The sequence below is a fragment of the Neoarius graeffei genome, chromosome 4, assembly GCF_027579695.1.
Source record: "Neoarius graeffei isolate fNeoGra1 chromosome 4, fNeoGra1.pri, whole genome shotgun sequence".
In the NCBI taxonomy this organism is placed as follows: Eukaryota; Metazoa; Chordata; class Actinopteri; order Siluriformes; family Ariidae; genus Neoarius; species Neoarius graeffei.
Window position 1 is genome coordinate 68264388 of NC_083572.1, and position 13623 is coordinate 68278010.

Here is a 13623-nt window from a genome sequence, read left to right on the forward strand (position 1 = left end):
TCGTCACCTCTGTTCCCTTCACCCACGTGCCCATTGAAGTTTGCTCCATTCACCACTTTCTTCCTTGGGTACGCTCTCCACCACTTCATCCAACTCGCCAGAAATCTTCTTTCTCCTCCATTTCACACCCAATTTGTAGGGCATATGCACTGACAATTAATCATTGCACCTTTGATTTCCAGCTTCATACTCATCACTCTGTTTACTTCCAAAACACTCTTGACTTTCAGGATAACCCCCTACCCCATTTCTCCTCCCATCCACACCATGGTAGAACAGTTTGCTCCTGGCCTTGCTCCTCTTCCACCTGATCTCTTGCATGTACACCTTCCTTTTCTCCATCATATCTGCCAGCTCTCTCCCTTTACCCGTCAAAGTGCCAACATTCGAAGTTATGACTCAACTCCACGCTCCTACCCTTCCTTCTCTCCCTCTGTCTCCAGACATGCCTTCTCCTTTGCACAGCAATAGCATAGTTTCCACCAGCACCCTGCTGGCCCACCAGTACCCGTGGCGGTTGTTGGTAGCCCGGGCCTTGACCAATCCGGTATGGAAACCCGATTTATGATCCACATATTTGATTTGGCATAGGTTTTACACCGGATGCCCTTCCTGATGCAACCCACCCCAATCTATCAGGGCTTGGGACCGGCACTAAGAATGCACTGACTTGTGCAACACCAGTGACTGGGCTAACAATACTACCATTAGTATGGCTGTAGTAGTAATAATAATAATAATAAGAAGAAATGAGTTCTTGTGGCGCAAACATGTTTCAGTGTACTGTTGCTTGTACATTTTCAAGTCCATCAGTACCATAATTACAAAATTGAGTAGTCATATTAAAAAGTAAAGTCACAGCATTTGGTTTTCTGAATGAAGTGTTTTTAAAAACACCATTTTTAAAGTAGGCTTGATATTTCATCAGAGAGCTTGATAATCATCTTGTATTATTCCATATGTATGGTCAAATAAAGAATAGCTGTGAGAATAATTTAGAACACTGACCCAGATAGCCTTGATTCAGATAGTAATGAGCAGACCTTATGTTGAGAACTGTAACAAGAAGTGAGCAGAAGTAGCTCAATTCAGTGTGAAAACCAGGAATATGACCACACTGGTGAGTAAGCGGTATTTTGATGATGTCTGGGACGCGTCGTGTTGCATTGCCATCTCATCTCATCTTATTATCTCTACACACACACACACACACACACACACTTTATATAATATAGATTAGGGGTGGGTATTGCCAAGGACCTCACGATACGATACGCATCACGATACTTGAGTCACGATACGATACGCATCACGATACTTGAGTCACGATACGATATTGCGATATTCTACATAGTTCACTGAAAAATGTAAACTGCATTATGCATCTTAAAATCCGAGTTGTATGTACATCAGATGATAGTGATAATTCATGGGACAAACTGAGTCAAAACAATGTAATTCAAATTATCCATGCCATTTTATTGTAACTATACAAGCACAAGTTACAACATATTTGCAGGAACAACACACTGTCTGGAACACATTGAAAAGTGCAGTGGGCATCTTAGTCTCCCTGAGCACAATTATGAAGCAAAGTGCAGTGTGGGTCAGTGTCCACACACTGAAACTGAACTGAAACCTCAGTGAATCACGTTTCTTCTGAACTTTGAGTAAATACTCAAAATAAAATGCAGTGTCTCACACACACTAAAACTGAAAATGCAAGATAAAGTGCAGCTTCTTGCCTTTGGCCTTAAATGACAAAATTAAGGTTACAGTAAGTCACACATGACTGAAGTAGACGGGAGGACTTTGGCACTGTCCAGTGTAGTTTGCTTCGGGTCGGGTTTCGGTGGCTCCAGCTGAGCTAATATGTCGGGGTGGTGTCGTGCTAAGTAAGTTCGCAAGTTTGTTGTGTTACCTGAATATCTAATTGGAGCGAAACAGGCTTTGCAAAGTGCGTACTCTTTGTCCAGCTCACTGTTTTTTTTTTCTCCTTTCCTTTGGAATCCAAAGTGCCTCCAAACATCTGCCTTAAAGTTCGGCGGCGTCTCTAGGTTTACGTTAACAGCCATGCTTGCTTGTTTTTTTTTCCTCACTGCAACCACTGGGAAAAAAAGAGAAGACGAAGAGTGCCTTGCAGTGAGGTAGCGGCACAGCGACACCTTGCGGAGCGGAGGAAGTCGTACTGGATTTACAACCTGTCTGAAACATGATTTATTATTTGAAAAAATATCGATATTCAAATTTTGAGTATCGATATTGAATCGGAAGACAAAGTATCGCGATATATCACCGTATTGATATTTTTGCCCACCCCTAATATAGATATCCGTATGTACCCATATACACTTATATTATCAATAGCATGTTATTGTAATTCCTCCTCCCTATACCTCATAAAGATCTGTTCCTTATACCTTTTTTTGAACTGGTTTATAGTCGTACATTTCATGAGCTCCACATTCAAACTGTTCCATAGCTTTACTCCACAAATAGAAATACTGAACATTTTTAACATTGTCCTAGCACGGGTTCAACAGACCAATATTAGTATCCCCACAAATCAAGATAACTTTTTTTATTATCTACTGTAAATGTCTTTTCTACCCAGTCCTTAAACGCCTCTATACTAGTTTCTGGCGCTCTATATATACAGCTAATTAATACATTTCTACTTTTTTCAATATTCATTTTGATTGTTAAACATTCTAATAAGTTATCAATCACTGTTGTCATGCCATCTATTAACTCATCTCATCTCATTATCTCTAGCTGCTTTATCCTGTTCTACAGGGTCGCAGGCAAGCTGGAGCCTATCCCAGCTGACTACAGGCGAAAGGCGGGGTACACCCTGGACAAGTCGCCAGGTCATCACAGGGCTGACACATAGACACAGACAACCATTCACACTCACATTCACACCTACAGCCAATTTAGAGTCACCAGTTAACCTAACCTGCATGTCTTTGGACTGTGGGGGAAACCGGAGCACCCGGAGGAAACCCATGCGGACACGGGGAGAACATGCAAACTCCACACAGAAAGGTCCTCGCCGGCCACGGGGCTCGAACCCGGACCTTCTTGCTGTGAGGCGACAGCGCTAACCACTACACCACCGTGCCACCCCCTGCATTGCCATTCACACTATAAATATAATGTGGTCCCATGCATCCCAGACCACCTGCAAAAGTGGTCTGACCACAAGATGCATTTCACCATGTTCAGACCTGTATTTATTGCTCTACACTTGTAATCTGTCCACCCAAGGCACATGTTAATACCAGGTCTGAACAAGGCCATGGATTCTAAACTAGATGAGTTGACGGTGTTGACACTTTCTTGAGCCCATTTGTTTGTTGTTGTAGCCTCAAAGATGTGATTCCTTCATCTTTTAATGCTCAAGGCAAACGCTGTTCTTTTAACAATACTGTGAAGACACAGTGGTGTTTTTGACATGATTTCTGGAGCAACAAAACAATGTACTACTGGTGATTTCACTAACTCAGGAGAGTCCAAAATCTTTCCGTTTATCCGGCCATTCACAAGCACCAGATTGCAGTATTGGCTAAACACCACACAGGCCTACTTGGATAAACAGATTCCAACTTACAGAAGAGATCCTTTCTTCTTCACTGTTACACTCGCACGTTCTTTGTTCGTTGTCAGCACCGCACCACGTGGTTTCTTGCTATTTAAAAATGTTCTTTGTCAACACAGTCATTAATTCGTCTCCTCATTTAAAACCGTCTGTGCTAGATGATGAACATGAAGCATTTTCTCACAGTAAGAAATGAGTGAATAAATGAGTGCACCCTTTCAAATGATTATCATAATTCTTAATGATAAAAGCTACACTGCTGTAATAATCCAGACTATAGGCTAATAGCAATAACATGCCTTATGCACCATAAACTGTAGAACAGCAGATTCCAGTTTCAAGTTAGAACCATTGCAGTCTGGTTTCTCTCTTTCCAGGCAGACTTTCTTGGTGTACTATAAAGTCATGATGGCCGAGCTGGAGAAGTGTGTACGAAAGATACCTCCTGGGAAACAGACAGACAGCAGAGAGGTGTGTCTATGACTGTGACTGTGTGTTATTTGCATTTTGCACATTCAAATTGTGAAACTAGGAATACTTACATAAGTGGTTTAATCATATGATTATTGTCTTGATAATCTCCAGGTTCAGAGTGAGAAACTTGTAGTGTGGAACTTGGCTGTCCGGGACTTCCATATTCTCATTAACATGGTCAAGGTACAGAGTCACATGACCTTTACATACGTCTTTTGACTATTTATTACACTTATTTCCCAGTTCTAATGCAGTCATCTATTCAGTCTGTTCAATGAGAGTGAACGTTATTTAACAGTTAATCGCTGAAGACTTCGTCTCAATTATTATTCACTGACCCTGAGGCGGATAATCGTTTTAGTATAAATACACCGGTGATTTTATTTAAAAAAAAAAAAAAGTATTTAAAAAAATGTATTTCAGTCTTCAAAAGCAGCATGCAAATGTAATGCACGCAGACTTGTGTTGCTTATCTATGTCGACGCACATACTTTTGTTTTGAAATGGATAAAATAAATTACAATTCCACCTTACCTTTGGTCGGAGTCTCATCACATTGCTCCTGTGGAGGACGGCCCCATATGGACAGTTGAAGGTCACACTTGGAAGACGCTCTGGACACTTAGAGTAACGCTTTTATGGCTGAGGACTACAGTTGACTTACTAACTTTAGGACTGCAGTTGTCATGAACAGTTTTGCACTCAAGTTTCCATCAATTGAAGAGTTTATAACATCAGCAAAACTGACTTCATGTTAAAACTGTGGCTACGTTCACACTGCAGGCTGAAGTGACTCAAATCCGATCTTTTCGCCCATATGTGACCTGTATCCGATCTTTTATTGACAATATGAACGACACAGATCCGATTTTTTCAAATCCGACCCAGGCCGTTTGGATATGTGGTCCTAATTCCGATCCCTATCCGCTCTTTTCATATGCGACTTCAGTCTGAACCGCCAGGTCGCATTCATCCGACTTACACGTCATCAACAAGCCACAAACGTCACTATTCTGCGCTGAAGTAGGCGGCGGGTCTCTCAAAAAAAGTTACAACAACATGGCGCATAATCACGGGCGCAGATAGAGGGGGGGACTCGTCCCACCCAGATTTAAATTCACCTTGCTCGGTCCCCCCCACTTATAGGGAGGAAAAAACGTCTATGCTGTCTTTCTTTGCATAAGGCAAACCTCACGGAAAAATCAAAAGACTAATTACCATTCGGTTTATTGAGGTGCACGGCAGTGTATACATAGTTGCAACAACTCACATAAAACAAAGACTGATATTCGGTTGGTTGAGCTGCGCAGACTGCACAGGTTGCGAGCTCGAGCTTGGTTGCTATGGTTACTAACAATAAGTTTGACAGGCATGTTGGGGTTGGTTTGCTGGCAGCTTTGTCCCCCCCCAGTTTTTTGTCCCTCCCAGTTCAAAAAACGTATCTGCGCCCCTGCGCATGACATCAATGCGAGGGACGCTTCGGGCTGTGAAGGTTCTGAATCTTCTCAATGGAAGGACGCAGAGGTTAGGGAGCTGATTTCCATTTGGGGGGATGCAGCTATTCAAGCTAGATTGGATGGGTCATACCGCAACCGGGCGGTTTTACTTCCGTAAACACTGGCCATGCTCACTGCGTGTGACGTCGTCGTATCCTGCAATGCGCATGCGGAACACTTTTAGGTCGCTTTTCGTTCATACTGAGGATCACATACAAGTCGCATATATTTGTTAATGTGAACGACCTCACAAAAAAATCGGAATTGAGCATTAAGCCTTGCAGTGTGAACGTAGCGTTAATGTTATAGTCATGTTGTCTGTTGTTGCCCAAATGAGGATGGGTTCCCTTTTGAGTCTGGTTCCTCTCGAGGTTTCTTCCTCATGTCGTCTGAGGGAGTTTTTCCTTGCCACCGTCGCCACAGGCTTGCTCATCGGGGATAGATTAGGGATAAAATTAGCTCATGTTTTAAGTCGTTCAAATTCTGTAAAGCTGATTTGCGACAATGTCTATTGTTAAAAGCGCTATACAAATAAACTTGACTTGATCTTTTGAATAGCTTTAGACAAAACTTCGGAGTATCTTTAGTGCTTTTAGGAATAGCATTTTCGGGGGCGTCGTGGCTCAGGTGGTTAAGGCGCCATACCATGAATGCGGGCGACCCGGGTTCGATTCCGGCCCGAGGTTATTTCCCGATCCCTTCCCGTCTCTCTCTCTCCCGCTCATTTCCTGTCTCTACACTGTCCTATCCAATAAAAGGTGCAAAAAGCCCAAAAAAATATCTTAAAAAAAAAAAAAAAGGAATAGCATTTTCTTTCATCATTTCTAATTCTTTCTCTCGGTGACGAAGCGATTGGCCGCCATTTTATCGAGTCGCTCGAGGTGATTATCGAGAAATAGTCCAAATTTCTCAACCAGTCAGCAGGCATGATTTTCTATAATCACTTCTGTATTTATCCTAAAACTAGATAGAACTCGGCGCCAATGGCGTCGATGGGGATGCCTCCACCCGGTAGACTACACGCCTTGTTAAGTTGTGATTTGGGGATGGACATTTGACCTCACAGTAATCTTGACCTGGTGAAATTACTCGTATTAGCCTTGGAGATGCTGTGTTTACAAGGTTTTCGGGCAGACATTTGACCTCACAGTGACCTTGACCTTAGACCTTTTGACCTCAAAATCTAATCATTTCATATTTGTCCCAAAGTGCACAAATAGTGAAAGTTTGGTGAAATTCCTTTGATTAGCCTTTGAGATATTGCCTTCACAAAGTTTCGGGACAGATGCACGGTTGGCCGCATGGACAGACGGACAACCCGAAAACATAATGCCTCCTGCACCTGACGGTGGCGGAGGCATAAAAAATGTAGAAACTTGATAACATAACACCTGCAAATGCGCAAACTGTTTCTAGCTAGAAGGGCTAAATATAGGGTAACTGTATGGCAGCTGGATCAAAGTGTGACCTACGTGATTAGATTTATTTATGGCAAGTCTTGGTTTACTCTTCTGGGAGTCTCTTGGAGATGTGAACTTGCCATGACTACTGAGAACAGCATGTGCACAAACTTCTTTTTTATGCCTCCGCCACCTTAAGGCGCAGGAGGCATTATGTTTTCAGGTTGTCCGTCTGTCCGTGCGTGCGTCCGTCCATCCCGAAACCTTGTGAACGCGATATCTCAAAGGCTAATGAAAGGAATTTCACCGGACTTTCACCATTTGTGCATTTGGGGACAAACATGAACTGATTAGATTTTGAGGTTAAAAGGTCACAGTTCAAGATTACTGTGAGGTCAAATGTCCATCCCCAAACTTTGTGAACACCATATCTCAAAGACTAATGAAAGGAATTTCACCAAACTTTCACCATTTGTGCATTTGGGGACAAAGATGAACTGATTAGATTTTGAGATCAAAAGGTCTAAGGTCAAGGTCACTGTGAGGTCAAATGTCTGTCTTAAAACCTTGTGAACACAATATCTCCAAGGCAAATGAAAGGAATTTCACCGAACTTTCACCATTTGTGCATTTGGGGACAAACATGAACTGATTCGATTTTGAGGTTAAAAGGTCACAGGTCAAGATTACTGTGAGGTCAAATGTCCATCCCCAAATCACAACTTAAGAAGGCGTGTAGTCTACCAGGCGGCGGCATCCCCATCGACACCGTTGGCGGCAAGTTCTATCTAGTTTCTTTTTAAAATGTTCTTTTCTGTCCTGTTTTGCTTGTAACATCATTTATGCAATGTCCTACAAATCATCCTGAGCACACTCATTAACTTCACTCACAATTTAGCATATTGCACATGCAAATTAGCACTCAACATTTGGGATCTTAGTAAATCAGGGCACCAGTGTGTTTTTTATATATATATATTAGTGTTGTCAACGTTAACGCGATAATAACGCGTTAACGCGATCTCAATTTAATGCGATTAAAAAAAATAGTGCCGTTAACGCAAATTCTAATTTGGCCCTGCGAGTCACCCGTAGTTCCTGCTGAGGCTTGTCGCACTCTGCGTTTAACTGTACCAACAGGTTTACCGTCCAAACGAGTTCACATGGGATTAGCTTTCACAGGTGAGACTGGAAAAATACTTTTCCTTCAGTCTTCAGTTTCCCAGCTCATCTCCACCGGGTAGGTGTATAGTTATAAGCAGTGAGCATTAGATAATACAGTGCCACACTATGATGAATGTTTTTGAACGTTTTTATTTTTATCTGTTTTTTTCTTCTTTTATGGCAAATACTTTTCTTCAAAAGAAACTAATGAAGAGTAAAATAAAACATTTTTTTTATTTTCACAGTGATATGCACTTTATTTTTCATCCCTTGGTTTTCTCATCTAATATGGAATTTATGGATGTCAGTGGCTGTGACAAGACGTGTTATGCTCTGCAATAAAAAAAAAACCATTGGTACAAAGCAAGCCCATTCACTTTTTTATGCTGATAAGAGAATTACAATGGTTTTTCATGTGACAAAAATGTGCGATTAAATTGCGATTAATCGCGAGTTAACTATGACAGTCGCGACATTAATCACGATTAAATATTTTAATCGCTTGACAGCACTAATATATATTTCAGCTATGCACATGCTGAGTCTGTAGTTGCTCCAGTCAACTGCACTTAGAACTAAACTTCTCTTCCTTTCTCCTAAGGTTTTTGATAGCAGACCTGTGCTTAGTGTGTGTTTAAAGGTGAGCAGAAAAAATGAATAAACGCCACATTTTGGTGTTAAAAGAAACGATCCTTGCTCACACTGTGGATGGTGTTTTGTTTTGCAGTATGGCCGGCTTTTTCTCGAGTGCTTCCTTAAGCTTGGAATGCCTCTCCTTGACTACAGCTTTAAAAAACACAAGGTATCTGTGCTTTATTTAGCAGTGCTATTTGTTAGTTTATCTGGTCAAGTATAACACACCTTTTAATGTCTAGTGAAGCTGTATTCTGTTTTGTGTGATAGTTTTGATAAATTTGTGGTTGGTTGAAGAGAGCAACTGGACTTGCTTGAAGATTCTTGAAACCGTTTCGCCTCTCATCCTAAAGGCTTCCTCAATTCTGTCTGACTAATAGGGAGTATCTAGTATTTATCCTCTCATGGATCATCATAGAATCCGAATCAGAATGCTGATGGCTGCATTGTAGGTGGCTGATAAAAGATGTCATAGACACCCACCTCTGTTCAATGATGGTCGTTCCAGGTTGACAAAAATGAACGATCCTCTCTGGCTAAGATGTCTGCCAGTTTTCTGGAAGTCCTCTCATAGGGATTTCATCCCTAAGTGCGTAGAAACATATCTGTGACGAATCTCAGTCATCCAGGTACATAGTAATCTGTGGTTGGTTGAAGAGAGCAACTGGACTTGCTTGAAGATTCTTGAAAATGTTTCGCTCTCTTCAACCAACCACAGATTACTATGTACCTGGATGACTGAGATTCATCACAGATATGTTTCTACGCACTTTGGGATGAGATCCCTTCGACTGGTGTGGGAGTATGAGAGGACTTCCAGAAAACTGGCAGACATCTTAGCCAGAGAGGATCGTTCATTTTTGTCAACCTGGAACGACCATCATTGAACAGAGGTGGGTGTCTATGACATCTTTTATCAGCCACCTACAATGCAGCCATCAGCATTCTGATTCGGATTCTATGATGATCCATGAGAGGATAAATACTGGATACTCCCTATTAGTCAGACAGAACTGAGGAAGCCTTTAGGATGAGAGGCGAAACGGTTTCAAGAATCTTCAAGCAAGTCCAGTTGCTCTCTTCAACCAACCACAGATTACTATGTACCTGGATGACTGAGATTCGTCACAGATATGTTTTGATAAATCTGCTGGATTTCTTTCAGGAGGATGTTCAGAGTTTATTGAAGACCTTTCAGCTCAGCACCAGGCAGCTTCATCACATGTGTGGCCACTCAAAGGTGCTTTGCACAAAATCTCACAAACTGGGTTTCCATTGCAGTTTTACATAAAATAGAAACGATGTTTAAATAATTTTGACAAATTTCGGCAGGTTAATGGGGACAGCCTCGTGACTGTGTGATCCTTATAGAGAAATCACAGACATAGTTTTTTTTTGTTTTGTTTGACAAATTTCTTTCACCAAATGAAGGAAGAGTTAGGTTAGACCTTAAATTGAGTGCCTCCGATGTCCAGTGAGCTGCATGTGCACTACATAAATCCTTTTTTTTTTCCCTAGTATGCTTCTCTGAGCTATCTGTCCGAATATTTTCATTCACTCTGTAATTTGAGAGAACCTCACAGTGCAGTGCAAAACAAAGGATCTGACAGAACGCTAAGTATACATGATCGAGTTAGCGCTTCCTCAAAGCATTACAGCTCAAAGATCATTGTTAACTGGAGATCTTTGTGAGCTTTACACCGGACAATCTGCTAGTTGAGCTTAGCTTCATGATGTGCCTGGGGAAACTGGCCCAAGATCAATAACTGTAATGTTGCCCTGTTCTGTTCTCAGATCCGGCAGGACACAGCCCTAACCAACCACGTGCCAGCGCTAAAGAAGCACCTCGAGCAGTTTGTGTATCGTGTTAAGGCAATGCTCACTCTTAACCAGTGCCAGGAAGCTTTCTGGCTGGGCAATCTGAAGAACAGGGATCTGAAGGTGAAACCTGTGGGACATGCATCATCAGTGTTTATTTATGGAAGCAAGGCATTGAGATAGTGTTGGGGAGTTATTTGGGAAAAATCTTTGCTGTCTCCCAAATGATATGAAGAAAAATCTCAGACCAATTTCTTTCTTTAATACTAGTTCACCAAAATTCTCTCAAGCTCATATGTAACAAGGCGCTTTCTCAAAATATGAAACGGAGTACTCTTGGCTTATAAAACAGAACCGAACAGAACAGATGCATCTGGGAAGATCTTTGCAGAGATGTTCGCTGAATTTGGTTTTTTGGAAGACCACAGTCCAGCTTGCTACTGTGATCAAGCAAATTCTTTAGAACTTTTAGTAACCTTTTTTTTCTTTTTTTTTGGAAAAAAGTCCAACTCCTCAGCTGGTCTGAGACATTTACTGCCCATACAATCGAGTGTTTTTATATATATCTCATCTCATCTCATTATCTCTAGCCGCTTTATCCTTCTACAGGGTCGCAGGCAAGCTGGAGCCTATCCCAGCTGACTACGGGCGAAAGGCGGGGTACACCCTGGACAAGTCGCCAGGTCATCACAGGGCTGACACATAGACACAGACAACCATTCACACTCACATTCACACCTACGCTCAATTTAGAGTCACCAGTTAACCTAACCTGCATGTCTTTGGACTGTGGGGGAAACCAGAGCACCCGGAGGAAACCCACGCGGACACGGGGAGAACATGCAAACTCCACACAGAAAGGCCCTCGCCGGCCCCTGGGGATTGAACCCAGGACCTTCTTGCTGTGAGGCGACAGCGCTAACCACTACACCACCGTGCCGCCCCTTTTTATATATATATATATATATATATATATATATATATATATATATATATATATATAAAAAAATAAAATATATATTGTGTGTGTATGTTATTTACCAGCTGGGAGGTCCGTATGGTGAAATACCGTGACCGAGGTCTTGAAAGTACTGAGCGAGGCCCTCTGGGCTGAGGTCAGTATTCAAGGCCGAGGTCACGTTATTTCACCATACGGCCCGACCTTAAGCTGGTAAATAATATATTTATTTTTTTCTTTACCAAATTCTAACAGAAAACGAGAGCGCCCGAAAGGGAAAACCGAGCCGAGCCACCATTTTGAATCCTCATTCACGGCTGTAATGCAAATGGCTTCCTCCTCAGTATACAAGTGCACTTCCATGGCAGGAAAACAACTACATTTTGCCGCCTATGTAGTTCCCTGTTTATACAAAATCGAGTCATTCAGGATTCAGCCATGTTTTTGCTCGGCGTTAGCAACAGTTACAGGTTTTTAGCTTTCTCCTGAAATGTTTTCTTTTATTTCTTCTTCCTCAGGGTAGTAACACTCGCTTTCGCTGTGAACGCTGTCGTTCTCGCTATCCATGCTGTAAAATTAATGCTATTCTCCTGAGAAATGCTGGCAAAAATTTATAAGATTTTTGATAATCTTTTATAAATAAATCTTATTAAAAAAAGATAAATTTTGAGAAAAAATGCTGCTATGTTTGTTGTTGTTGTGAACGAGAGAGTCGCCAGAGGTCCGTAACTGGGGTCTGTACCGTAGGATATGGACCCGCTCACCAGCCAATCAGAGCGCAGGATTTGGACCGCGAAAAAAATAAGTTATTCCATGAATTTGAGTGGGATATGCGCTGATAGCCGGCAAGGCATGTAGGGCCGAGTTGGCTCTAAGCCATGTACGACGAAATTGAGTGGAATAACTGTTTAATTCTATCAACATTCACTGGATTTTGAGAAACGGAGCATTTTTATTTTTTGCAAATTTGATAAATAAAAACTTCATACATAATGTCTGACAAAATCATTTCCGCTTGGAATGTAAACAAACTGGCAAAATGACAGTAGCAATTTGTGAAAAATGCATTAATAATTCTTGATAAAAAAAAGATGCGTTTTTACCATCAAATACTTTTACTCCTTATTTTGTTGCTTTTATTTTGTATTTTGGGGGTTTTGTTTAGGAGTAGAGTTTTTATTTCATCCTCGGTTGGTTCAGAAACATGCTCCGTTATTTTCTTCTTCTTTTTTTTTTTAGGGTTTTTGGCAGTTTGACTGCCACTGACTCGTCAACCTTTAGTTACCCATGCCCTTACAAAATCTGTACTTTTCCTTTACATACACCCATGAGCCCTTATAGACCCTTTTCACTCACGTGACCTTCGTAAACGCGACCGCCATTTTGGACATGAAGAAATAACGGTTTATGTCACAGACCCTTTCGGTTCTCGCTCATCTAGCTGCTACAATGACTGCTTAGACTGCAACAATAATACCTAACACACATTTAAGTATCCGTCGTAAAGACGTGAAACTCGTCAAGTGACGAGTGTGTTCATTGATAAGCTAACACAATCTAAAAGTAGACATACCATCACACTGCCCTGGCGCTGTGTACAGTTTACCTTCTATGGTTTGTGCACTCACTATTTGCCATTACTTTCTCCAACCCAGTGTTCGAACTATGCCGATATTTTCGGGGGGGGTCCCCTTTTTTTCCCTTGGGGGGGGGGGGGGGGTGCTTGCACTTGTCTCGGAGCGCGGATCTCCAAACACATGAGAAGCCTATCTTACGCACATATCACGCGGACTCCACACCTCCACACACGCATCACATCTGAAGTCATAACTCATCAGGGGAAATCGTGTCCGCATTGGCATGTTCAAAAAACAACCTCGCATCAACAATGATATCACATGCAAGAAAAAAAAAACAGTCAGGCTACTCAACACATCTGATCCACAGCAGCACCAAAGCATCACTGGAAATCATGTCAACAACCAATCTTCCATTTCAACACGCATCAACAAACAAATGGCACCACAAACATGAACGAATCGGTCAGGCTACCGATTCCAAACCCACAGCAGACGAATA

General features: G+C 41.8%; 1 protein-coding gene across 3 annotated transcripts in view; it reads left to right on the forward strand.

Annotated features, from left to right (window-relative positions):
• The window catches only part of fancd2 (FA complementation group D2), a 102585-nt gene that overhangs the window by 85285 nt on the left and 3677 nt on the right, over positions 1 to 13623 (forward strand). For 2 of the 3 annotated variants that reach the window (XM_060919543.1, XM_060919544.1), the window contains exons 37-42: positions 3979 to 4072; positions 4187 to 4258; positions 8737 to 8775; positions 8863 to 8937; positions 9934 to 10008; positions 10563 to 10709. In XM_060919543.1, the coding sequence (XP_060775526.1) occupies positions 3979 to 4072; positions 4187 to 4258; positions 8737 to 8775; positions 8863 to 8937; positions 9934 to 10008; positions 10563 to 10709 (502 nt within the window). Of the gene's footprint in view, positions 1 to 3978; positions 4073 to 4186; positions 4259 to 8736; positions 8776 to 8862; positions 8938 to 9933; positions 10009 to 10562; positions 10710 to 13623 lie in introns of those variants that run through there. The other variant, XR_009654555.1, reaches the window with a different exon arrangement.